At 37.0% G+C, this 26505-nt stretch overlaps 1 protein-coding gene across 1 annotated transcript in view; it reads left to right on the forward strand.

Moving 5' to 3' along the window:
• Positions 1 to 7886: 7886 nt before the first annotated feature.
• Positions 7887 to 26505, forward strand: part of PTPRC (protein tyrosine phosphatase receptor type C) — an 84706-nt gene continuing 66087 nt past the window's right edge. Inside the window, exon 1 of the mRNA XM_070939318.1 lies at positions 7887 to 7953. Coding sequence (XP_070795419.1) covers positions 7887 to 7953 — 67 coding nt within the window. The remainder of the gene's footprint in view (positions 7954 to 26505) is intronic.

Here is a 26505-nt window from a genome sequence, read left to right on the forward strand (position 1 = left end):
AGAAAGGATCTGGGACAATATATGTGAAGAACAGGACATACTGACCAAAGTCTAGCATAAAATGGCCCTGTTGAAAGCCACCTACTTCTTCAAGGCAAACACCTGTCAGAGTTCTATTTTTCACCCAACACACATATTTCCTTGCACATATAACCTTGCATTTATTTCAGATCACTGCAAAAAAGTAAGAAGTGCTGCATGCATGATTTAATGAGAAGATCCCCTGAATATTTTTCCCTATTTAAATACTTAGTTCTTTATTTGTTTAACAGTATACATTCAGTATTTACAGTCTGTTCCAATTTGTACAGATTCTTTTGGCAAACAACACTTCAATAATAATAGTAGTAATAGTAAACTACCTACAATAGTCACCCAAAATCATTAACAACCAAAAACTCATTGAATGGGTACAGATTTACGGTGGTGCAGTGGTTAGAGTGCAGAACTACAGCTACTTCAGCTGACTGCTAATTCAGCAGATCAGCGGATCAAATCTCACTGGCTCAAGGTTGACTCAGCCTTCCATCCTTCCGAGGTGGGTAAAATGAGGACCCAGATTGTTAGGGGGCAATATGCTATTTAGTATACTGTCTTTGGTGTAAGCCACCCCGAGTCCTCAGAGAGTGGGCGGCATAGAAATATGACTAATAAAGAATAAACTAATAAATAAATAATTTCCTTCTAGAAAGCAAAGAGGATTGGGCCACCAGACTTCCAGGAGATAGGTGTTCCATAGAATGAAAAACCCAATCAAAAAGGCCCATTATCTGCTCCATACCCCATATACTATGATATGGGAAGACCCTTAACAGATTTTCTCTAGTTATCTATACTGGAGGGCAGATTCTTATTGTTTGTTTGTTTTAAAATACTTATAAACCTGTCCATCCCAGAGGACCCTGAAGACTGTGCAACATCAAATAAAAACTTAATAAATAACTTAAGTCGAAATCAATAACTAAAACAAAGCCTAACTACAAAAGAAAAAGAAAACACAGCACCCAAAGCACACTGAAATAAAATAGATTTAACTTGGTTTGGAACTGACCCTAGCCTATCATCCACTCAGTGGATTGGAAGTAGTCTGATATACACTCCATTCCATCTCATTATTCACTGTTTTCCCTCTGTATCACTTCTGGTTTCCTTTCCACATTCATATCCATAAACAATTTAACAACATACACACTTAGCAACCATCAGCTATATTTCACCCACTTCCTACAATAGTTCTTCCCACTTATATTCTAAAACTTTCCACTTCTAGGGAATTTATACCTCTCAGACAGTTTTGGCTAAATTCAGCATCAAATTTTAAACATAACTTTAAATGGTCAAATTTGATCACAGCTCTCTAATTCCTCTTCTAGATTCATTCATTGATGAGGTCTCAGAATCAATTATTCAGGGTTTTTTAAAGTTGCTGTCTTTGATAAAAAATAATTTCTAATCGTCACAATATTTCAGTTTCACATAAACTAATTTCATAAATGTGAGTTCACACTTTTGATTTCATAAGCATTTAGAACCAAAGAGTTTTCAGTGGTGAAAAAGATGAACAGAGCTATTTTCTTAAGGCCTACTATATAACTCCAGTTCAAAAAAGTCTAGTTTAATTTTTGTTATTATTAAACTCTTGTATGTAATTTTCACTTTTTATTCCCAAACCATCTCCTAAGAACTCTTTTAAAAAGATCTTACAATTACCAGATACAGCATTTATTTTTGTAAATAATTGTTGTCCTGCATGCAGTGTAATGTCTAAGCAAATGTGAAGGATTATTTAAACATGCCTTTAACAGGGGAGAGCAAGATAGTTCTAATAAGCTACCCTTGCATTTACCAGATGGTGTGATCCTTACCCCTTTGATCACCCAGTGAAAATAAGTCAGCACCCATATATGCATGTACAGGTATGCATGTATATACACACAGATACATAAATGAGGAGCAGGATGTATGAAAGAAGAACAGGAAACTTATTTTCTTGACCTAAAAAGAATGTTAGCAATCTACAAGCATTCAATCAATTATAAGAGCCAGTATATTGTAGGTTGGACTGATATATAACTTGTCTGAGCTCAGGGTTTGTTCTGTCCCCCTTCCCCACACAAGCAAACACACAGCCAGGCACGCCTGCCAAGATTTTATTAAGCAATCAGACTAGAAACCCTTGCAGATAAGAGTTTTGGCAGTAAACTGCGAAATGCCAAGTCAGTTTTCATTCACAATCAGCAAGAGAGAGTTTCTCCTCAGTCCGGTTCAGTAGCAAAAAGTAATCCACGAATTGGCCAAGGTCCAATCCAAATATGACAAGCCAGATTTCAGGTAACGCGATGTGACTCTCAGGTTTTTAACTTTGACCGTCACAAAGCCTGAAGAGCAATCACACCCACTTTTATTCCTTGTGGGGTGTGGCTCAGTGACTCAGCTCAATCTCTGGCCCTCCCACGCCTCTTTCGTTGCTGCGCCCGCTTCTCCCTCCGACGCTGCCTGGGATCAAGCCAGGATTCATCATCCTCACTCCCTATCTGTTGTTGTTCTGATATGCTTTCCTCCTGGCATATCCCAGGCTGTTCCTCTTGGCCTTCGGATGGAACCTGAGGCATTGCCAGAGAGGAGGGACCTGGAGAGGGAGGCCTTATCAGTTCCTCCCCATCAGCTTCTGAGGCCTCTTCCTCTGTTAGGACAGGCTCAGAAGTCGGGGTCACAACAGGGTTATTATTTTGGGGAAAGATTATGGGATATGTACCACCTCAGGTTCCTAGAGAAAAACCTGGATATAAATAATACAATTTTATTTTATTGCATCAATACGAAGTATAATTAAATCTCAAATCAATCCTATTTGATTTGGATATTTAGATTTCCTATTAAAAATGTCAATTTACTTGAATCTTTTCTTTCTCCCTTACTTCTTTCCATTTTCCTCCTCAGTTATGTTCTTGGCTATTTCTGTAAGATAACTTTAACTAATGTAAACCCTGAACTCTCCATTGCCCCAAAATTTCACAACACAAATTTTCTTTGTCTTTTAAAATATTATATTGCTCTTTGTTTTGTTTTTAGCCAGAGCCCTATAAAATTTTGCAAGGGAGGCATTATTAGTGATATTATGTACAAAATTTAAATGCATTCCATTGTATAATAGGTTACTTTAACAACTACTGAGAAAAAATGTAAGTAATTGACAGCAAGGACTGCATGAACCTGGCATCTTCAATATTTTTGCTTTTCCAAATAAACTTCAGCTGAATGTATTATTCACATACCCCCCCACACACAAACACATAATTCATATGCCACCTACAGACACAGACACACCTATCCACCTGTATCAATATCGTAATTTTTCTTCAAGATGAACATCAAAGAGAAATTGAATAAAAGTGCAGATGGTCTATTAGAGAAAGATATTATGTATAAAGAAAATGGCACTAATGATACTCAATTCTTCTCATTCTTCCTTTAAACAATGTCTTATGTACTAGAAGTCAGTTAAAAGAAAAAAACAAGAATTTGTGGAAAGTTGTTGAAAAAGATGCAAAGGGTACCAACAGCCACGACATGTTGCATATACCTGCTGGTTGTGGTATATGCAACATGTCATGTCATGGCTGCTGGTGAACTTTTTTGATCCATCTGTTTCCTCTTTATTTCTCTCTGAGTTCCCTTCTCATTAAATATGTTTTTCTAGCCTCCTAATGGAGCCAGCTTCACACAACTCTCACTTTTTCTGGTTGGAAAAATGGATGAGATTAAGATTATCATATCAGAGCTACCAACATCTGGATAACTAGAAGAAGACAGGAAAGAATTTTAGGTTTCAGTATCTGTTTGACCATCTGGATTTCTATAGCCCACATTTGATAGTCCTAGAAAAGTAGAGGAATTGGGAATGTTTGTTTCATGAAATTTCTGGCCAAAAACTTCTTTTAAGAAGAACTCTTGGAGGCATGTACCTAGAGTTGTCAATTTCCAGAAAACCATCTTACTTCTCTTTCAGAGAAAGTAGAAAGAACACCTATCTAATTTGATAGATGCTAAATCTTTTAAGATGCCGTGGCATGGACCCCAAAATTCAGTGACAAACAAAAAAAGCACTCTAGTTACTGATATCAGATAATTTAATTTAATTTAATTTAATTTAATTTAATTTAATTTAATTTAATTTAATTTAATTTAATTTAATTTAATTTAATTTAATTTAATTTAATTTAATTTAATTTAATTTAATTTAATTTAATTTAATTTAATTTAATTTAAATGCCGGCCCTCTCCGAAGACTCAGGGCGGCTCACAATACATTTAAAAAATCATTATAAAAGGACATTGAAAAATTAAAAACATTAAAAACATTAAAAACTCATTCACACCATTCATGGCCGGATCTCGCCAGATCACAAGAGCGAGATCGACGGCCCCAGGCTTGCCGGAAAGCCAGGTCTTCACCGCTTTTCGGAAGGCCAATAGGGTGGGGATGGTCTGGACCTCAGGATGTAACTGGTTCCAGAGAGCTGGGGCCCACCAGCCACGGGCCCGCCAGCCGACATTGTTTAGCTGACGGGACCCGGAGGAGACCAACTCTGTGGGATCTTACCGGTCGCTGGCAGCTATGCGGCAGAAGGCAGTCTCAAAGATAACCTGGCCCTGAGCCATGTAGGGCTTTAAAGGTAATAACCAACACCTTGAATTGTGACTGGAGACCAATAGGGAGCCAGTGCAACTCGTGGAGAATTGGTGTAATGTGGGTGTACCTAGGTGCACCCACGACAGCTCGCGCAGCTGCGTTCTGGACCAACTGTAGTCTCCGAACACTTTTCAAGGGTAGGCCCATGTATCAATTATGCACCTCTTTTTGATGGAATTGCCAATGGACTCTTTGAAGTTACTACATAGATAGCTATGTAGTAGGTGACAACATTAGCAGAATGAAGATAGAAAATGGCAGAGCTAATGTAATTGCTAAACACTTGGTCTGTCATAAATAGCAAAAAATATAACAGCTCCCCTTAAATGATCATTTGGCAAACACATATCTGTCTTTGTACTTTCAGAATTCTATCTAGACTTGTGAATCGTATGAGCAGCTGCTACTACATGTTTTGTTTGATATATTAAACAACATATTCAATTATATCATAATTGAAAGTGGTTTCAACTCTTCCATGATGTGACTAATAGGAGGGAGGTTAGCTTTTACTAAAATCAGAACAAGTGGCTCTTCCACAAAAATAGAAAGTTTGTTGCCCTGAAAGCTCATTTCTTCTTTCCATAATTGGCTGATGTTCAGGCATTTGAGATATGTCAACACACAGATTACCATATTGTCAAGATTTGGGGGAATAAAGATTGTGTATATGGGCTCTTACAATGGAAGTTAGCATATCTAGACAACATATTTTTCCCCCATACAGAGAGCCTTATGAAACAGTTTTATATCCCCTTCGGAAATGACTGAAGTATAAATCAAAGGAGTCATTGGCAGATTTTCGTTATTCCACTTTTCAATATCTTCTTGCTTCATTTCGGCCCCACCCCCATAAGAAGCTAACATCTGGCACAATGAAAATGCCCAGTGATTATCGTCAATAGGTAAATGGGGGACTCAATTTTGTCTCCCAAGAATTCGGATGCCATGTCTGATAGCATCAGGAAGATTACCTATTCTTTTCTCTTTTTCAGCACATATGCTAACAATACACAGGCTATTGTGGAAAGAAAGATTATGCCAGCCTATTCCCAAATCAGCCCCCTTGTCAACTTTGTAAAAATTATGGCAGCTATAACCCTGAACAGACTGACCTGAGGTCTGGCCCCACCCTTTTGGTTTTCCAGGGGGGTATTAAAACCTGGCTCTACCACTTACCTTGGAGTCTTGATAGGGGCACTCAGTGTTGAAGGTGGCAGATGAATTCACTGAAAAGATGCTACCGATCTTACCTCTTTTGCTTCTTGTCTTTGTATTTAATGGTTTTTTTAAATATATATTTTAATTTTAGGCTGTCCAGAGTTACTTTTCAGAGTGAGATGGGTAGCATGTCAATTTAATAAATAAATAAACCAATAAAAATTGTGGGACAGTTTCATCAGGGTTTATTTATATTTTACTAATCAAATTTATATGGCTGTCAATCTCACAGAAAATGATTCTACTTCAATATTTCTACTGCTTTGAAAACTGCTTTAGCATAGGATTACTCACTGGGTAATTGACATGGGAGACAGGATTGGAGAAAAGTCACATATACCCACTTGTCCCCATGCTGACACATATTTTTTTGTGTGTAAATGACTGCAAGTAAGGGAAACAAGAAATAGGGTCAGTTGACTTTTTTGATGGACCTTCCATGGATTGATGTTGCATTACACTCAGATCAACCAGTAAGAGGAATGCATACTCTTCATAGAACCCAGGGGTGGGTTCTAAATTTTTTTAGTACTGGTTCTGTGGGCGTGGCTTATTTTGTGGGCACGGCTTGATGGTCATATGACAATTATTTAGGATTTAGCAGAGGTACTGGTCTACCAGACTTTTAACTGCTTGCAGAGCTGTACAGATCTACCCATTTATTTTTGCAGGCACTGGTCTACTCATGTATTTTTGCAGGCATTGGTCTACCCATTTATTTTTGCAGGCACCAGTCTACTCATGTATTTTTGCAGGCACTGGTCTACCCGTTTATTTTTGCAGGCACTGGTCTACCCATTTATTTTTGCAGGCACTGGTCTACCCATTTATTTTTGCAGGCATTGGTCTACTCATTTGTTTTCTTTTAACACTGATCAGCTGTAGGGCGGTCCTTTGAAGCCCCGCGGCAAGAGTTTAAACAGTTTTTTTTCCCTCTAGCCATCAGCTGGGACTCAGGAGGCAGCAAGAGATTGGGGGTGGGGCCAAATAAAAGGTAAGAATAACGCGGAAGGTGGGGGGCGGGGGGGCAGAACTGATTTGGTGATGTCATATCATCACCGCTACCGGCTCGGCAGAACCGGGCCAAACTGGGAGGAACCCACCACTGATAGAACCCCTCTAGAAGTTGTTACTGGACTGTAACAGAAAAGAGACCTTAGATGCATGCTAATATAAATATAATTATAATTACATTTAAATTTAGTTTGATTTTTCTCCTAAGCTCATTCATTTTTGGAAGGCAGACCTTCTACTTGAAAGCCAAAAATGGATCTCGGTCTGAAAAAAAAGTTGCATACATCTAATTTAGATGACTGATTCTTAAATTCGCTCCCAGGCTAATTTCTTCTTATGTTGTTGTACTATAATGTCCATAACCCTAGATAGCTTCCTTGATCACGAAGGAGAATTGTAACACAGTTACTTCATTTACTTTACTAGTGAGTACTTTAAAGAAGAATTAGATAATTTAGTGTAGACTTATTTTTAAACTTGTCACTATATTATAATCATAGAAAAGTTTGCCTTATTCTCTTTTTTAATAGCAGGGTTTTATTTTTTTTCTTTGATCAAAGGAAAGAGTATTTAAAATTACTTCAACATTCAATTCTACAGGAGCAATTGCTTCTTAAGTAGGATATCAGAACAGCACTGCAATAACTTTGGGGGGGGGAACTCTCTTCGTTACTTCCTGGAAACTGAAGAAAGAAGAAAAAGTGGTTTTAGAGAAGTGAGTAAAACTGACATCACTTTGCTGTAGAGTGTGACTGTCAGTAGTTAAATTTTGCTTGACAGAGGAAGCTGCTTCTTGGATTATAAGGACGTGTTTCAATGTATGCGTACAGCCTGTTCTACATTTGATGCTGGGAACTTTGCATGACTTTCATAGAGAGCAATAACTTTTATTTTACTTTCCAGAGACAGACATCCACATGCTGTTTTGTAAAGATACATATAATCCCTGGATATAACCATGTTTTTGTGGCTAGAACTCTTGGTGTTTGGCTTGGCTCTTGTGGACATGGAAGTTTTCATAAATGGTAGGTGCCTTCATTTGTTTTGATACCACAGGTTCTCTTGGTAATTGTAGCAACAACACTATGTTGCCTTGAATCAGTCTTTTGAGATAATTAGCTCTAAAAAGGAAAGTCAGGCTCTCAAACTTAAGTCTTTTTGAAGAAAGGTTGGAGTTGACCATAACCTTAAAAAGTCTTAGGCCTTGATATCCCTTTTTTGAGTTCCACAATTCTACGATCATCAAGAACCTCAAACTAAGTTTGGCTGAGTAAAATTCAGGCACAGCCTTGAGTTATATAAATAAGCAGCATGCAGAAATGAGCTCTAAACACTCCTGCAACATTTGAGGAAGCAGAGGTGTCCACATGGAAGTAGTTTCCTTCTCACAGGGAACTTTTTTTTATCCCAGATAACCTCATCATTTGGGATCTGGACCATGTGGTTTGATTATTTTTTCCCCCCACGCTGCGTCCGAGGCTGTCCACTAGGGGTTAAGGTCTTCCTTCATTGCCTATGTGGTCTTTGGGTTGTGCAAACCATGAAAGTATTCATACCACAATGAAGGTGAAGTGACTTTTCCTAGATCTCCTTTGGAACAGATTTTGGGGGGAAAATATTTTCTTTTTCAGTGCAATGTGCTTAAAATTTGGCCTTTTTTGTGAAGAACATTTAAGATTGCAGTCCTAGGGCTGTTATTCCTTATTATGATATGTAACTCAATAGATTCACATTTGGATGTTATACAATTACACGTTTTTTTCACATGTTTGTTTAAGCAATAATGTTACAGTGAATTTCCCCTGCTTTAAGATGGACTTCTGCATTACATTTTGAGCCACTCCCTAATCTCAGATCCTGTATTTAGTTCCTCAGATTTCAAGCTCTACTGCATCACATATTTTTGTTTCTTTTTTAGTTCTTAACTGAATTGATTAGTCCTTGGGCCATATCAAAGTGCAGAGTTCCAGACACAAATTATTACTAAAATCTGATAGAAACAATGTAAAATGGAATTGGATAAAATACAATTTAAAATTCTTTAGTTAAAATCACCGTCAGATTATAAATGATGCCAATATGTTGCATATAGATATAGTTTATACAGGTATTCATAATGGCTGACACATCTATATGTACTGTACTGCCATTTTATTTCAATTTCATTTAACCAAGCTTGTGAACCATTTTGAGTGTCTGGAAACCTGAACTTATTGTACAGTATAACTCTCAGTTCCTTGGGAACCCCAAAGATGACCATTTTGGATTCAGGCAAATATATAAGCCAAAAAGCTTATTATTCATAGGAAGAAAACTGCTTCACTTGATAAAAGTATTTGTGCATCTTTTATGTCTAGCTGGTGAGAAGATGCTCATGGCTTGATTTATAGTGATAAAGAATCTGATCACGGGAAGGGCTGAACCTTTATCTGTATCCTCTTTTAAAGTATATTTCTGCATGCTTTTGCAACCTAGAACTAGAAGCCAGTTTCTAAATCTGTTTGTTGCTGAATGTACAGTTTAGCAACAATATAAACACTGCAATACTGTATATAACACTGGCCCACCAACTTTTAAGAATTCTCATTCCCTTAATTTCAGGAACTGCTTAATTTCAACAGTTCCTCGAGTGGTTAGAAAATATTGAGGTCCCACAGTTGTTGTTGGTGCCACTAGTGGGGTTTTTTTTCTTTTCTTTTCACTGATGATGTCCAGCCTGATCACAATAGTGCGCTATCCATTTAAGAAACAAGGCAAAGGGAAACTTCAAAATTTACACCAGACAATATGTAAAGCATTAACTAATAACATTCACAGCTTCTCATAAAATACAGACTTACAACAGTTCATTTAAGGCTGTTCGAAGTCACAACGGCACAGAAAAAAGTGACTTGTGACCGTTTCCCACTTATGACCTTTGCAGCTTCCCCCTTGTCAAAATTCAGATGCTTGACGACTGACTCAATTTATGACGGTTGCAGTGTCCCAGCTTCATGTAATCCCCTTTTGCAACCTTCTGAGAAGCAGAGTCAACGGGGAAGCCAGATTCATTTAAGAACCGTGTCACTAACGTAACACCTGCAGTGATTCACTTAACAACTGTGGCAAGAAAGGCAGTAAAATGGGGCAACATTCAATTTAACAAATGTCTCACTTAGCAGCAGAAATTTTGGGCTCAATTGTGGTTGTAAGTCAAGGACTACCTTTGTATGGACTTTTTTTTTAAAAAAAAATCATAATATTACAACAAACGAGAGCAGATTTAATTCTGGAATATAAATACATTGTTATGAGTTTTTATCTTGCCTGGATATGGAAATCTAAGGGTTATAGAAGTTTCACAGTGGGCCACCCTGTATGTAAGGGCCTTGCATGATCCATTCGTGCATAAGCTGTTTTCCACCTAAAAGACTAATAGTACATTACTCACTAATGATTCTTCATGCAACAAGCCATTTTCTTCTTGCCAAATTAGTGTTATAAAGAGAGTGTGAGAATGAAGACCTCCATGTTTCTTTCTAATGCATAGTTTTGTCCAGATGGCGCTGCTTTTGTTGTTTACAACTAATGCTAAGTAGATTTATTTAAGCTCATTTTGCAACTTGATAAAATTGCTACAAAATTTTAAAAAACAGTTTGTCTACATCTGTATTTTGGGGGTAATTGGGGTGGGGAGAAGGAGGAAATCTTATTCTTCTGTGAACATTTACTACTCAGTTTAATTCCCTTTTAAGTTGTGAATGAAAATGAAAAACATTTTTGAAATGTTAATATTAAAATTTAAAATTTTAATATGTCAAAATAAAATCACCATGATTCAACATCCATTAAAATGATCCACATTTTACTTTTTTTTAATACACGAAGGCGGTATTCTGAACATCTACTAGTTTGTCAGCTATGTTTCTCAGTATTTATGCCTGTTGTATGAGTTCAAGATTTTAAAATTGTAAAAAAAGAATCCGAAAATCCAGCACTGAAACAGGTTTCCTGAATAAGAGTATCAGTACTGAAATATTTTTTTTGTTTTTTTAGTCTTGTATTGGACCTGGACCATTTTATAAAGATTTCAAATTTGTCAATATATATATATATATATATATATATATATATATATATATATATATATATATATATATATATATATTTGCAGTTTACATTTTTGACAAAATATAATTGCATCATAAAATATAGAAAAATGAGAATTTTAAAGGAATACTAACTTGACAATGTAAAATTGGGTAAAAATCCCTTCTAACAGGAGATGGGAGGCATAACAAACAAACAAACAAATTGCAAACAGAACAATTTTTTCCTGACATTTTTGTCAAAATATTATTCTTATATGCTTATTCAAACAGCTGTAATGAGCACATGGCAGTAATAAGTCTTTTTGTACCCATTGTGTATGTGTGTGTGTGTGTGTGTGTGTTTTGCTATTGCAGAATGGGACTGCTAAATTCCAAAAAGTACAAATTTCAAAGACGTCTGTTTACAATTTGTTATATATTGAAATTAGAAAATGAGCATTCAAATGTTTTCTGAATATTTGAATGCTTTTGGTCTTGTTAAACACTGATTAAATTGGTCATCTCCTTATTAAATTGGTTACCAAGAGAGAGAAATATAAGGCTTGAATGATTGTGGTAAGAAAGCAAATATATACAATATAGGAAAAAATTGTGCTTCTTCTTCAACCATTTCTCTTGCTGATGCAGCTGAGTGTTTATTTCTGCAGCTTCTCTGCATTGTGACTTCTTATGATGTCCAATAGGGAAAGTTATATGGCAATAATTTTCTTCAAAAACCAGATTGCAATCTTCTTTGCCTGCCTGACATAGATATCCAGGATATCCTAACAAATTGCTGTTATAGAAATGCTAACTATTACCTAAGAGTTAGAAACCATATTTCAAGGTATATCTGATTCATAACTGAGAAGTTAAAAAGAAAATCTCTTTTTCCTTCCTTAATTGTCATTTTGGAAGAGAATAGTTGCATGTTGGCATTCTCTTCTGTGTTTATTTATAGTCCTTGACTTACAACAGTTCATTTAGTGATCAAAGTTACAATAGCACTGAAAAAAGTGACTTATGACTATTTTTCACACTTATGACCGTTGCAGCATCCTAATGGTCAGGTGATTTACATTCGGATGCTTAACTAACTCAGATTTATGACGGTTGCAGAATCCTGGAGTCATGCGATCCTCTTTTGCGCTTTATTGACAAGCAAAGTCAATGGGGAAACCAGATTCACTTAACAACCGTGTTACTAATTTAAGAACTGCAGTGATTCGCTTAAGAAATGTGGCGAGAAAAGTTGTAAATGGAGAAAAGTCACTTAACAAATTTCTCATTTAACAACATAAATTTTGGGCTCAATTCTGGTTGTAAGTTGAGGACTACTTGTACATCTATTACATCACCTGTTATAAGGATATTTTCAGCAAGAAAAGGCCCCTTTTTTTGTGAAACAGGAAAGTGTGTTTTGCTCTGCCTGCCATGGATATGAATAAATAGGATATACATTTCTGAAAATAAAACCAAAAGAGATCATTTTCAAGTAGTTGATTAAGCACATAGGACTCTTCCCGTCAGAGTATGTGCTGCTTTTCCCAAGTTCTCATATTCTGAGTTTCACTTCTACTCTTGCCACATAAATTAGTCTGGGAGATACTTTCTCCCTTGCCTAATTTTTCTTTAGGCAGAGCAAGGGAGACGAAAAAAAGTTCAGTCCTGGCACGGTGAAGGGCGCTGTACGTAAATAAGGAGCTGCAGTCTGAAGCTCAGTCTGCCTTGGATGGATTGTGTAGTTTCTGAAGGAGCAGCTCTGTGGCCTGGGAATGCCTCTTGATCCACGGGTGTTATTCAGTTTGCAGGTAGCATCTGCAGTGAGCAGCACCTCTGCATAATTACAGCTGGTGCAGTCTGTTTTGGCAAGTTATTCCCAATTGGATTATTTGTAACATGCTTACTATGGGGGTTATCCTCAGAAAAGGTCTTGTGGTTGATGCAAGATGGTTGGCTGCTATTGGGGATCAGATAAGGACTGTGCTCGTTGCCAATGGCTTACCACATCTTTGGAATTGATCTTTAAAGGACTAGATGGTTTATAATCTGACTATCTTGGGACCATCTCCTTTCTTACAAAACTGTCTAGACTTTATTATCTGCAACAGTGATTCTCAACCTGTGGACCTCTGGGTGGGGGGACAATGTCATCACAGAGGGTCCACAAAGGCTTGAAGAAATGTTACGATTTGAATCTTGAGTTGAGTCTTGTGGGGGTTGTCAGTGGCCATGGTTTGTGGTCATAAAAGGTATTTGAAGGGGGTCCATGGTGAAGAAAAGATTGAGAACCACTGATCTGCAGGAAAGATCTGTTTGAAGTGACCCTGGGATCATAGGTTTCTTTTTCTGACACATAACACACAGAAAGGTCTATCCAGTGTTACTCCATTAGCAAATGAGTAAAATGTACCTCTTTCCCCAGGCTGTTGTGACACTGTTATTGCCTGTTTAAATGTTAATTTATGGCTTCTAACCATATATTCTATTTTTCTTTTAATTTTGTTAATCATCTTGAGTACACATCACAATAGAAAGGCAGAGAAACCAAACAATCATTCAAAGCTCTCTCTTATCATAAAGTTACAATTGAGAGCCTGGCACCTTACAATCCTTCTGAATTACCAAACTGTTTGCCCTACTACATTCGTTTCAATGTTCTCCCTAACTATTTCTTAGATTTATTCATTTATTAATATCCCACTTTTTCTCTGGGAGCTTAAAGTTACATTCTTTCTTCCATGTTAACACAAGTTTGTGAGGGAGATTGGAGTGAGAAGTGAGACCAGCAAGTTGATAGTGTCTCACTGCAGATATCTACCCGGATCTGCTGGTTAAACCCACCCTCCACCTTCTTGTGTTCTGAGTAACACAGTCATTGAATTTAGCTATTGTATTAATTTCCTACAATGCCCATGACGTAGGCATTGTGAGAGGTTTAATGGTGGTGCTGTTCAGAGCACTGTGCCCTTAGATGAACCCAGAGATTCCTGCCAGCAGAGAGAGATTTTTCCACCAGAGTTTAGCTGGCCCAGGTCACCTTGCAACCTGCAGCTTAGGTGGGGGAGTTTAGTTGGAATGAGATGTTAAAATGTACCAATAGAAAAAAAAAACCCACCATTGTCAACATTCTGCCACGTGTGTCGTTAAAAATGCTTCACACTCTAAGAAGAGTAATAATGAAGAAGACCAGTGTAAGAAAATAACCATTCCTACCTCCTATATGGTTCTCTATTGATTTAAAATCCCATATTAGATATTTTTAATAAGGTTGTATTTCTTTCACTTGTGCATCGTTGAGAGGAAATAAATTTTGGGAAGACAGCCAGGTATAAAGTTCAAGGAGAAAAAGGAGAACCTTTGTCTCTTTTCTAAACTTGCAGAAAATAGCACCTTTAAAAGAAGTGCAAAAGTGTGTTAGGCATTTTCTAAAAAAATAAAGAGCAGGGGTACTACAGTCTTGTGAATATTTCCTCTAGTTTTTACAATGAGGAGATGCACTCTATTGAAGCAGTGCCTTTTGTTCATTGCTCCAACCAAATTGTTCAGAGTTTTAGGGTGCTCCAAATTTCTTATGTATATGAAAGCCTTGGTTGATGCATTTTAGAATTATTAAAGCATTTATAGAAAGCGTAAGAAAACTCTGATGTTCCAGATGTTGCTAAAGTACAGCTTCAGCAACCTCATCTAGCATGGCTCCTCATGAGGGATGCTGAAGCTGGCTCATCATAAGGGATGCTGGCTTACAATCTAGCAACATCTGAAATGCTACAGCTCCTCCTTCACAGAGCAATAAAAAGCCAGATCCTCTGAAATGTGGGTTGCTAGATCAGGTAGTTGGGGCTAAGACATCTCTGCAAAGTCATTTATTTCAGGCTTTTGTTGGAGAAAATGACTGATCCTGGAACTGGTACTCAAGTAGTACCACTTTCCCCCTTCCTCCCCCCCACCCAAAAAATTCTGGTCAATTGTGTTTGATTCTCAGAGACTTGCCTGGACAAGTAAGTCTCTGCTGTTTACTTGGCAAGGTTTTTCAGAAATGGTTTGCCATTACCTCCTTCTAGGGCTGAAAAAAAGTGACTGGCTCAAGATAATACAGCTGGCTCTGTGCCTAAGTTGGAACTAGACCTCATGGTCTCCTGGTTTCTAGCCTGATGCCTTAACTACTACACCAAACTGGGTCTTGTACCACTTGATTAAAGGTCCACAAATGCCATCACAAATGAAACCAATACAGTCCATATTTTTAGATTTTACCTCAAGAATAATATGTATTTATTTCCCAGCTTTATTATTTTTACAAATTAATTAAGGCAGCAAACATAAATGACACACCTTCCTCCTCCTATTTTCCCCACAACAACCACACTGAGAGAGAGTGATTGTCCCAAGGTCACATTTTTAAGTGACCCTGGGTCAGATATTTTAAATAGAAGTCAGATTTGAAAAGGTACCCCTTCAAAATGAAACTAGGCTGGGTGGTCTTCTAATGAAGTCATGAGCTAAAAGGAAATATTAATTACAAAATAATACAAATACCACATCCTATGAGCCATTCTCTTTTCTCAGTAATATCTAGTGGCTTAAATGAAGAAGAAATAATGGCTGCTTTCCATTAAGAGGCCACAGTGGTGCCCCTATCCTCTACACTCTACACTCAGCTGGGTTAATATGTACAAGTTATTTTTCAAATAATGGAATGGTAATAGTGCCGATTGTAACTTTGAGTTTTTGAACAAACTGAACCCCACCAAACTCTGGCTTTCATTTAACTGTGATAAAGAGTGTATAAAAACACTTTTTTTTATTTCTACATCAGAGTCCATGGCGGTTTTTATTCATGTAAACTATTTTATAAAGCACATTACAACCAAGTCATAAAAAAGAAATAAAACTCTCAATCTAAGTTCTGATGCAAAGACCAAAACAACAACAACAATAACAACCAGATAAAGTTGAGGTGAACCTCTGGTGATGTCATGGACAACTCCATGTAATTTTCTTGACAATAATATAAAGTAGTTTTCCATTGCCTTCTTATAGTAGTTGTTTTTTTTTTTTTTTTTACTTCCTGGTCTAGCTTAATCCTAATGGTTTCAAGTCCAAACACTAACAAGGCCCAACCAAGCTATTAACTTTTTGGAACTAATAATTAAGCTTAAATTTAGTTTAAAGCTCTGGTAATTGTAGTGGATTCTGTTCAAGATTTAACCAGGTTTGAGACTGCTTAGTTTTAGGGGATCACCTTCAATTTCAAATTTGTTCAATTGAAATTAAATACATAGAAGGAAGGCTAAATGAAGCAGAGAACTTTGCTTTAAAGCTAGTTCCTTGGCTAAACCTTTGTTTTACCATTTTATGGCTAATGTTCTTAAAAAATACATTAAAATTTAATTTCAAATAGCTGTAAATCTTCCTTAAATTTTTAGTAGTTATTTTTCTGATTATAACAATTCCAAGTAAAATATATTTAACACTGCAAGGTATGATTCCAAAGATCAAAATTATATTTTGATTCACTACTTACTGCACTTGTTTATATCATGCAGCCAGATGTTAATTTTTTTTAAAAAAATATTTATTTTAAATCAAGATGGTAAATCATAATTATTCCTTCCTTCCCTCCTCTTTTCTTTCTTTCTTTCTTTCTTTCTTTCTTTCTTTCTTTCTTTCTTTCTTTCTTTCTTTCTTTCTTTCTTTCTTTCTCTTTCTTTCTTCCCCCCCTCTTTCTTTCCTACAGTTGTGAGCCTTCTAAAATTTTCTTGACATAATTATAACAGCTGAATTATTTATTGTTTATATTGTTGATTTATATTTCAATTTATATGGCCACCAATCTCAAATTCATGACTCTAGACCAGGAGTGTCAAACTCACGGCCCACGGGCCAGATGCATCACACGCTGGCCATCCCCACCCTCATTTTAGTGAAGGAGAAAAAAGTCGTGATATATCACGTGACAATGTGACACCATGAGTTTGACATCCCTCCTCTAGACAGTTAACACCATATATATTTAAAAAAAAAATTAAAATAATAATAATAAAAACAGGCAATGACAATGTGTAGATAAACAGCAGTCAAGATACAAAATAAACTCAACAGTAACAAACCAGCATAACCAATATACGGTATCAACTATACCTCCTGATCCCCAAACCCAGTAAAATAATTTAGGGTAACAACAGGAAAAAGAGCCAACTCAAACATATGCTGTATGCACTTTGTATATTTCAGTGTCTTTCTTTTTATTAAAAAATCATTTTGTTTATTAACTTTAGAAGGCTTTTTAGAATTGACAAGAAAAAGGCTGTGATAAGAATGAAATGGGAAAGCACAGCTGGAGAATGAAATTTCTAGCAGGAGATGCCATCTGCTGAGTTTCCGCTGCATATATCAATAAAATAGGACCCTTGCAAGCAAGTCATGCTTGCTATCCTTTTAAGAACCACTAAGCCATTTATCTATTTTCAAATATTTTCTCCATTCTTTCAAATAAAAAAAAGAAAAGAAATCCTTTTGTGGCTGTGGTTAACTAGATGTTTAAAAACTAACTATGACTCTTTCAGCATGCTCCACAAATGTATATAATGTTCAAAAGAAAAGCAGGCTATTTTTTCGCTCTTTTCAAAAATTTCCCCTTTTGCTCTTCAGGGTAGCCATTATTCCTTCTGTGTCAACATGTCCTTAGTTGATATGCTTGCTTGATTCTTCTTTTGCCAGTTCAAAGAGTTTGCATCCTTTTACTCCTAATTCATGATCTTGTACCTCAGTAAAGTTAGTACTGTCAACTAGATTTTGCATTTATACATACTTGAGCCAGAATGTTTGTCTGTTTCAAAAGATGTTGTTTCTGAGGTATTAAAATTAAGAGCCTTGGTGGTACAGGGGTTTAAAGCACCCTGTTATTAAGCTTATTAAGACCAGCTGCCTGCAATTACTGCAGGGTTCGAATCTCGCCAAGGCTCAAGGTTGACTCAGCCTTCCATCCTTTCTAAGGTAGGTGAAATGAGGACCCAGTTGTGGGGGCAATAAGCTGACTTTGTATAAATATACAAAAGGATGAAGGCTATTGCTGAGCACATTGTAAGCCGCCCTGAGTCTTCGGAGAAGGGCGGCATATAAATCAAATTAAAAAAAAAAAAATTACTTCAAAAATATTGAAAATAATCATACTGGCTGGTAGACAAGTGGAAAATGGAGATAGATCAAAGCTGCCCTTGCTAAGAGATCTGTTGTTACAACGTTAGTGATAGCAAATAAGGTTCATGAAATGCATTAAATGAATTGCAGACTGTTGTTAAGGAAGATTTCTTCTGGATATACAGTTTGTTATTCACAAAGGATATGATAATGTAAACCCTTGCGAACCATGTCAGATTACATTTAGGAATTTTAAAAAAGGTTTTAGATAGGTATCACATATGAAACATGTGTCAATTAATTTACAGGAAGATGACTTAATAGCTATTTGTTTAAGCACAGAAGTATGTATGATTCTATACAGAAGTCCTCTAGATATACTTTTATTTTATACAGAAAGAAAAAAAATTGCAAATGAAAACCAGTAATTCCCCACCCTCAACAGTTAGATCACAAAGTTGAATTATTAGGCACTGAAGATAATAGAACACATGTGTCCTTCTTGAATGAGAAATTTCAGAACAGTAAACCTAGCGATCAGTAATTGCACTTTCAAAATAATGATATTTTTTTTCATCTCCTCACCAGATACCAGAAAACAAATTGAAAAGAAAGGTTCAAATCTCACAGGAGGAAATAGCCTTCTACAATATAAAGACCATCCTTATTTACATCTATATAAACAGTGTTTGAAAATGGACTCCTCTATCAGGCATACACACTCAGTTTCAGAATTTTGGGATTAGAAAGTTGATTATTGCTTCCTTTTTCCAATCTAAGTGAACCAAAAAATGAAGACTTATCCCAAACCAAATAGATTTGAAGGGGATATGAGCCTTAATATCTCAGATATTAGATCTGCCGTCTCATTTTTGAATTTAATCACCACCTACCAATGAAAATCAGAAATTTAATAAATTTGCTATACTCTGTTTCTCATCCTTTCCACATCAACAGTTCCTAGTGCAATTAATCAAACCAAAAGCAATGTGTGACACTACAGGTAGTCCTCGACTTATGAACACAACTGAGCCCAAATTTTCTGCTGCTAGGTGAGACATTTGTTAAGTGAATTTTGCCCCACTTTACAACCTTTCTTGCCACGGTTGTTAAATGAATCACTGCTGTTGTTCACTTAGTAACATGATTACTAAGATTATTGTTACTTAGTAACAATAGGGAATCTGGCTTCCCTATTGACTTTGCTTGTCAGAATTTCACAAAAGGGGATCACATGACCCCAGGATACTGCAACCATCAAAAATATGAATCAGTTGCCAAGTGTCTGAATTTTGATCACATGACCATGGGAATACCTCAACAGTCGTAAGTGTGAAAAACAGTCATAAGTCACCTTTTTCAGTGCTGTTGTAACTTCAAATGGTCACTAAATGAACTGTTATAAGCGGAGGACTACCTGTATTTTGTATTTTTCCTTGTCTTTTTTATATTTGAAAGAACAAAAATTGGAAAAAATAGAAGACACAGGAAAATTATAAATGGAAGATGATACAGTCACGATTCTCCTTGCTTCTCCAGCATCATAAAATTCTACAAGTAAGGAAAGATGATTGCACATAAGAAAAAATGTCATCTAAGTAGTCATACTCTAGAGCAGTGATGCCTAACCTTTTCGGCGCTGAGTGCCGAAAGCGCATGCCCGCCCATAATGCAATGCATGCATGACCACCCCTGTGTGCCCTGCCTCACCATGCATGCAAGTGTGACCTTCCCCCTGCTCATGCGTATGCAACCCCCCCATGTGCGCCCACCCCCATGCATGCATGAATGTGTGACCCCGTGACCCCCACGCATGCGCATGCACCCCCTGTGTGTGCACCCCACCCCCTGTGCATTTGTGCACATCTGCATGCACCCCGCCCCTCACACATGTGTGACAGAGACCAGAAAACCAACTGGCCGGTGGGAGGCATATGCGCATGCACGGCGGAGCTGAGCTGGGGCGAAGGCTCGTGTGCCCACAGAGAGGGCTGTGCATGCTACCTCTGGCATGCAGAGGTATCGCCATCACGGCTCTAGAGAATAGTTTCCTGCAGCTCAAAAAATAAAAAGTTTTAATAGAGGTACAATTTAAGAAGGAGAAAATGGACCATAGTGTTAGGTCAGGCTTATTATAAGTGGATGTGTGAATATGCCTTTATTTTAACAATTTGCTGTGGAAGATGACATTATTCTTCTCTCTTTTTCTCCAGAAAAGTCTGCTTAAAAAGTGAGGGTCATGTTCAGGAACAGTCTGTTATTTCTTCACTTGAAAAATGTGTTCTCCTCTCCCAGGAGAAGGCAATCTGACCTGCCATCTCTTTCAGGCTGTATCCTGCATTGCAATTAGGCTTGGGGACAAAAAAAAAAAAATCTTCCCAGTTTTTCAGATAGGAAGGTTTTTTTCAAACAGGATTTGAAACCTAATGCACGAATGAGGAAAGGGAAAGTTTGTGGGTAGATCCATGTTTCCATCTTATCCTACCATGAGCCAATCACCATTTCTGGAGAACGGGAATCTGTGATATCATCAAATTACCCCCAGCCAGCAGCTAAAAGAACTTTCAGCAGTGTTTCCTGGTATAACATTGAAAGGAGCAGTCTTCATTCTGATCTGTCTCAAGCCATGAAATCTGGTGTATGTACTGAGTTTCAATTCCTTGTAAGCAAACTTCTCCATGTCATTTGGCTACTGTGGCCTGTGGTAGAAAACCCGTCTCCACCCCAGTCACAGGTTGCTATATATATAGTCTGCTACCATTTTTGGGGAGAGGTGAGAAGGTATGGGAGGAAATGGTGGAAAGCAGCTTTTTTTTCCTCTTAAAAGCAAAGTAACGATGATGGAACAGTGAAATGTTGATTCTCTCTCTGATTTTGTTTTTGCATGTCACAGATGAAGCAGTGCCATTAGACCAAGCCAGTTTAAACTATACATTTTAACGGATGTAGGCCATAACAAGATTGTCTGCTTCACAATCATTCTCTGCTCAGGCTAAATCCTAAAAACCAGCTTGCTTCACAAAAATATTGTCCTAGGACAGAGGTGTCAAACTCACGGTGTCATGTTGTCATGTGATGTATTGTGACTTTTCCCCACTTTGCTAAACCAGGGATGGGTGTTGCCAGCATGTGACACATCCGGCCCATCTAGGAGATTAAACGACACATCTAGGAGATTAAATGTTACTGGTCCACATTCAGCATGGGCCAAAAACTATGCAAACTGCTTGTATCTTAATATGGACTGTGGACTGTGGACTGTGTACAATCTGTGGACTGTATCAGTCTTGCTTCGGAGTGAAACCCAAATTGAATGGAAATCTTAATTCTGTTTCCACATTTGTTTTTATTTCTATACCGTCCTTGGAATTACACAAAATAGAATCTGAAGGCTTTATTTAAGGTTTAAGTAAAAAAAACCTTGATTTTTCACAACAGGCATTTTGGATCATAGAAATGGCTTGCAATTTTGTTCTCTGCTCAGAGTTGCTTGTTGAGATGGATGACTATGCAGATGGAATGGATAGCAAATAAATAACAACAGGATTGAATATCTAGGAGGAAGAGGAAAGTGGCAGGAAGAGAAAACAAAGTTATACTTGGTCGTTTTGGGTGTAGTATTCAAATGCAGCAGCCATGTCATCCTTTAATAAGACCAACAGGAAGCATTTCTCTCTGGGTGTCACTATTAATGGAACAGTTGATGCCTGGAACTGATGAATGGCCTTATCTGCAGCCACATGCAGAATGTTGCATTTTCTGAATGTTGGATTTTCTGCATTGAGTAGTTCCTTGACTCTTATCTGTTCCTTTATCTGTTATGGGTTTCTGAAGCAATTTTGATCTTAACTGATTTTTAGTATGATTGATAACTTTTATTTGTATGAATGCTATTCTAAATCACAGAAATCCTAACCAAAGAGAGTTTAGCATGTTGTGTGACAGTTAAGTAAAGCTAGCTAATTAAAGCATTGCTACTTTTGTTTAATATAATATAAATGCTCAGCAGCACATAATGTTATGTGAGCTTCCTCTCTTGCCATATTCTGTAATTATTCTCTGAAGGTCCTTTAACCTTTTATCTGTAATTCTAATAGCAAGATTCACCTTTTGTACTGAACTAACGATTGAAGGATAAGATTAAATCAGTCAGAATAAAAGAACAAATTAAAACAATCAATGAGCTTAATGCATTTAATTCTTTACTGATTTATAACCTCCATGTCAGAATTAAGATTGTTCTTCCTCATCGCTGAACTCTATTCAAATACAGTCTAGATAATTTTTTTAAAAGCATATTAGAATAAAAACTCAGCAATCATTAAAACTTTGCTTTGTCAAAATATAAAATAGCCTGAAGATAGAATGACCTGCATAAGATATAAGCATGACATATTATAAAAAGTCTTTGAGTTGATTAGATCATCATGCCCTCTTAACAGTAAGAAGAAAACAAAGTGAGTGAAGTGGAAGCCACAAATATTATGGCTGTTGTTAAGGAACACGCACCAGGTCGATAACAGAAAGTTGAAAAAGGCTTGTGGTATTGCAAACGCTCACAACTTAGGGCATTCAGCCACTCAGTCTAATAAGGAGTGATTTCAGGTTCATGAATTTTCATATGGCTTTTAAGGAAGAAAAGAAGGCAGTTTTATTACTGAATAATGAAAAATTGTTCAGCCATTTTGAATGCAACACAGGAGATATGAAATACATTGGCCCTTCATATTACAATGCAGGAAATTCATTTATGTGTGTCTGGTCAGTGCTAAAATTGCCTGTATCTCTTTCTTTTTAAGAAGAAAAGGAAAAAATGCAAATACTGAAACTTTATTTGTCCCCCCCCCCACACCTTATGATTAATGGTTGATTTCAAGATGTTTCAGTAGTAATTCAGTACCTGACCCCTTATGTAGATACAACATAGAATTATATGGTTTATCTGCCTCCCTATAGATCTAATCAATGCAGATATATTGATGGTATTTGCTTCACTGTCAGCAGAATTAAAGACAATCTAAGGGGCTGTTTAGCCTAACAAAGAGGCTTTAAGAAATCTTTTATGACCAATATAGGTGTTATTTGGAAGCAAACTGTGTGTACAGGAATTCTGTAAGTAGAACACTAGTAAAATGTCTGTGAATAGAAATTTTCACTTTATAAAATTAAAGATACCATGTATGTTTTCTTTGTCTTTGTTATACAGTATGTAACTACCAGCTACAATTTTCTAACTCTTCAGTTAGAACTAGCTTGGGATACGCCAGTTTTGCTTTCATTCCGTGTTATATTTTTCTAAACTTGCTTCAAGACATCTTCCAGTTTATATAGATATCTGAAAAATATCCACAGAAAAGTTCATAGGCATTTGATTTGATATGCTAATATTGATACAAACTTCCATGTAGTTTTCCAAGTGAGCATACTTTTCATTAAACATTTTAAAAAACATACGACAGGGGTGTCAAACTCAATTTCATTGAGGGCCACATCAGGGTTGTGTTTGATCTTGGGAGGCTGGGGTGGGCATGGCCAGGCTGGGCATGGCCAGCTCAATGTCATTCATGTCGGGGGTGCTTGTGGTGGCCCGAGTGCTCTGCCAGAGAAAATGGGCTCCCGAGCTCCATTTTTGGCTGTTACGGCCTCCTGCATGGGTGGCCCTCCTGAGCTCCGTTTTCACTGGCAGAGGCACTGAGGCCGGTCCTTGGCTGTTTCCAGGGCGGCCCCATGGGCCAGATCTAAGCACTCTGTGGGCCAGATCCGGCCCCCGGGCCTTGAGTTTGACATCCCTGATACAAGATATAATGACTGTTATAACAACATACAAATATCACAACACTAGCATACACATTTTGAGGGATAATTTTTGAGTTATCCTATAAAGTATATCATAAAAGTTTGATAAGGGCTAATTTTGTGGGGCATATATTTCATTTTAAGATTTAGGAGATGTAAATTAAGTATATTAGCATAAATATTTGAATATATTTATTTTTTCATTGGATCTTCATTGAAAATCCTTCTAGCATTCTAGGATTTAAGAGGAGGGAGGATAATTTACCAATACAGAGCAAGCTTTATAGAGACAAGTCTTAAAATTTAGTCTTGTTTATCCTAAGTACACTCAACCTGCTGAGTCTCATCTTATCCCACAGACAGGTTCTTTCCATACTAATGTACAATATTGTAGTAAATATCATGAAATATATTTTCAACTTTTTGTCTGAAAATAATGCTCCTAAATTTATTTATTTATTTAGCATATGGCATATCATACCATATGCTAAATGGACTGGCAATATTTATTAATATTTCACCTAGCTTAGTAAAACACAATAAAATACAAGTAGTCCTCAACTTACAACAGTTCATTTAGTGACCGTTCAAACAACACTGAAAACATGACTTATGACTGTTTTTCACACTTACGACCATTACAGTATCCCCATAGTCATGTGATCAAAATTCAGATGCTTGCAACTGACTCATATTTATGAAGGTTGAAGTGTTCCAGGATCATGTGATCCCCTTTTATGACTTTCTGACAAGCAAAATCAGGGTTAACGAGATTCACTTAACAACCATGTTACTAACTGAACAATTGCAATGATTCACTTAATAACTGTGGCAAGAAAGGCCGTAAAATGGGGCAAAATTCACTTAACAAACGTTTTGCTTAGCAGCAGAAATTTTAGGCTCAGTTGTGGTTGTAAGTTGAGGATTACCTGTATAAATGTTAAAAAGATCTATGTTCAAATACCAGTGTCTGGGCCAGGGGTGTCAAACTCCCATCGGCACGGCATCAGCATGTGACATAACTGTACTTTTTTCCCCTTCGCTAAACTGGGTGTGCGTGTGGCCAGTGCATGACGCATCTGGTACACGGGTCAGGAGTTTGACAGCCCTGGTCTAGGCCTTCTAACCATATGCTCATGGAATTGTAATTTGATCTGCATCACAAATCTGTTTCCCATTTTCTGTCTCTTGGTTTTACTTGACCTTTTAGTGTCTCAGTCCCACTTAAGAGAGTCTCCTTTTTGACTTCTGCTTTTTCTAAATGTGACTTCATTTTGCTTTTGCTTTTGTTCCATAAAGGAGCGTTCAGTCTGTTGAGTCTTGATCTACAGTAAAATGTAGTACATCCCCCCAAATAGATCTTATCTGACGGTGGAATCTAGTTGCTACTTAATTTCATATTTCCATTATCCAATAAAAACATGGATGAAAATGGAAAGGGGGTGTATTTGCCATGACTCTCCATAATCATAACATTCTTGTTGTTGTCACTCATGGTCAAACTAATCTAGTTTAGGAGTTGGACTGGGAAGGGTTAATTTAGCTATTACATTCAGTATGTGAGTTTCATCTGTTTCTCAGCCCATACTACCTCACAAGGCTCTTGAGAGGATTAAAATGAGAGAGGAGCCGTATATGTCGGTCTGATCCAGAGGAAAAGTAAATAGCTATAATAAACAACAGCTGCATTGTTGTGACATTTACATGGCATCCTTATTAAAACAGCATGGCTGTCAAAGGAAGACCCATGTTTAAAGAATCTGAAACATAAAAACACAAACTCTCTTGTACTTATTCTTGGCTGATGGTGTTATTTCAGTTTTTCAAGGGAAATTAGAACTGGGCCAGGGATTATAGATGTGTGTGACCATACCCATCTATGCTGTATGTTGCTAAATTCCTTTCCTCTCCTTTGTATTAAAATGTTCTTCAATGTTAAATAAGTTGCACTTTCTGCAAAACCCTCATCTTGCTCCTTCTTTAAAAAAAATTGAAATAAATAAACTTTATTAAAAACGTGCTTTTTTTACCAATCCTACCAATCCTCTCCTCTGTTTTACCTTTCTAGTCTATTGTAACCCTTTAGTCTCCTTTTCATTCATCTAGGCTGATCAAACTGAATTCCACACTTATTCCAAGCATTCAGACACATTCTTGTCCCAGATCTTGATTGTCTCCCTCAAGCATCTTTTTCAGAGTTGGATTAAGGCCAAGCAATGGCCTGAAGAACAGCCGCACTAGTATATCTTGACTGAAGCAAAATTCTCATGCCATGGGATGAAAACAAGAATGATAACCGATGATTCATTCAAACCAAGCTTTTAAACTTTAGTCATTCACCATGCCAAAGGCAGATTAAAGTTGAATTGTCCTTATTCCACATAAGGAAAATTACAAAAATCTGAAGTATAGTCAAATGTTGCATTGAAAGAGTTAAGGATATGATATCTAAGGGAAAAGTCTCTGTGGTGCCCTCCTTCGTTTGGTCCCCCAAGCATGTGCTTATCTTGCTTAATAGTTAATTCATGACTGATCATTCTCCTTCAGCTTTTTCTTTCTCAATTTATT

This window comes from Pituophis catenifer, unplaced genomic scaffold (genome assembly GCF_029215685.1).
Source record: "Pituophis catenifer annectens isolate HBS135680 unplaced genomic scaffold, rPitCat1.0.hap2 SCAF_3, whole genome shotgun sequence".
NCBI classification, from domain to species: Eukaryota; Metazoa; Chordata; class Lepidosauria; order Squamata; family Colubridae; genus Pituophis; species Pituophis catenifer.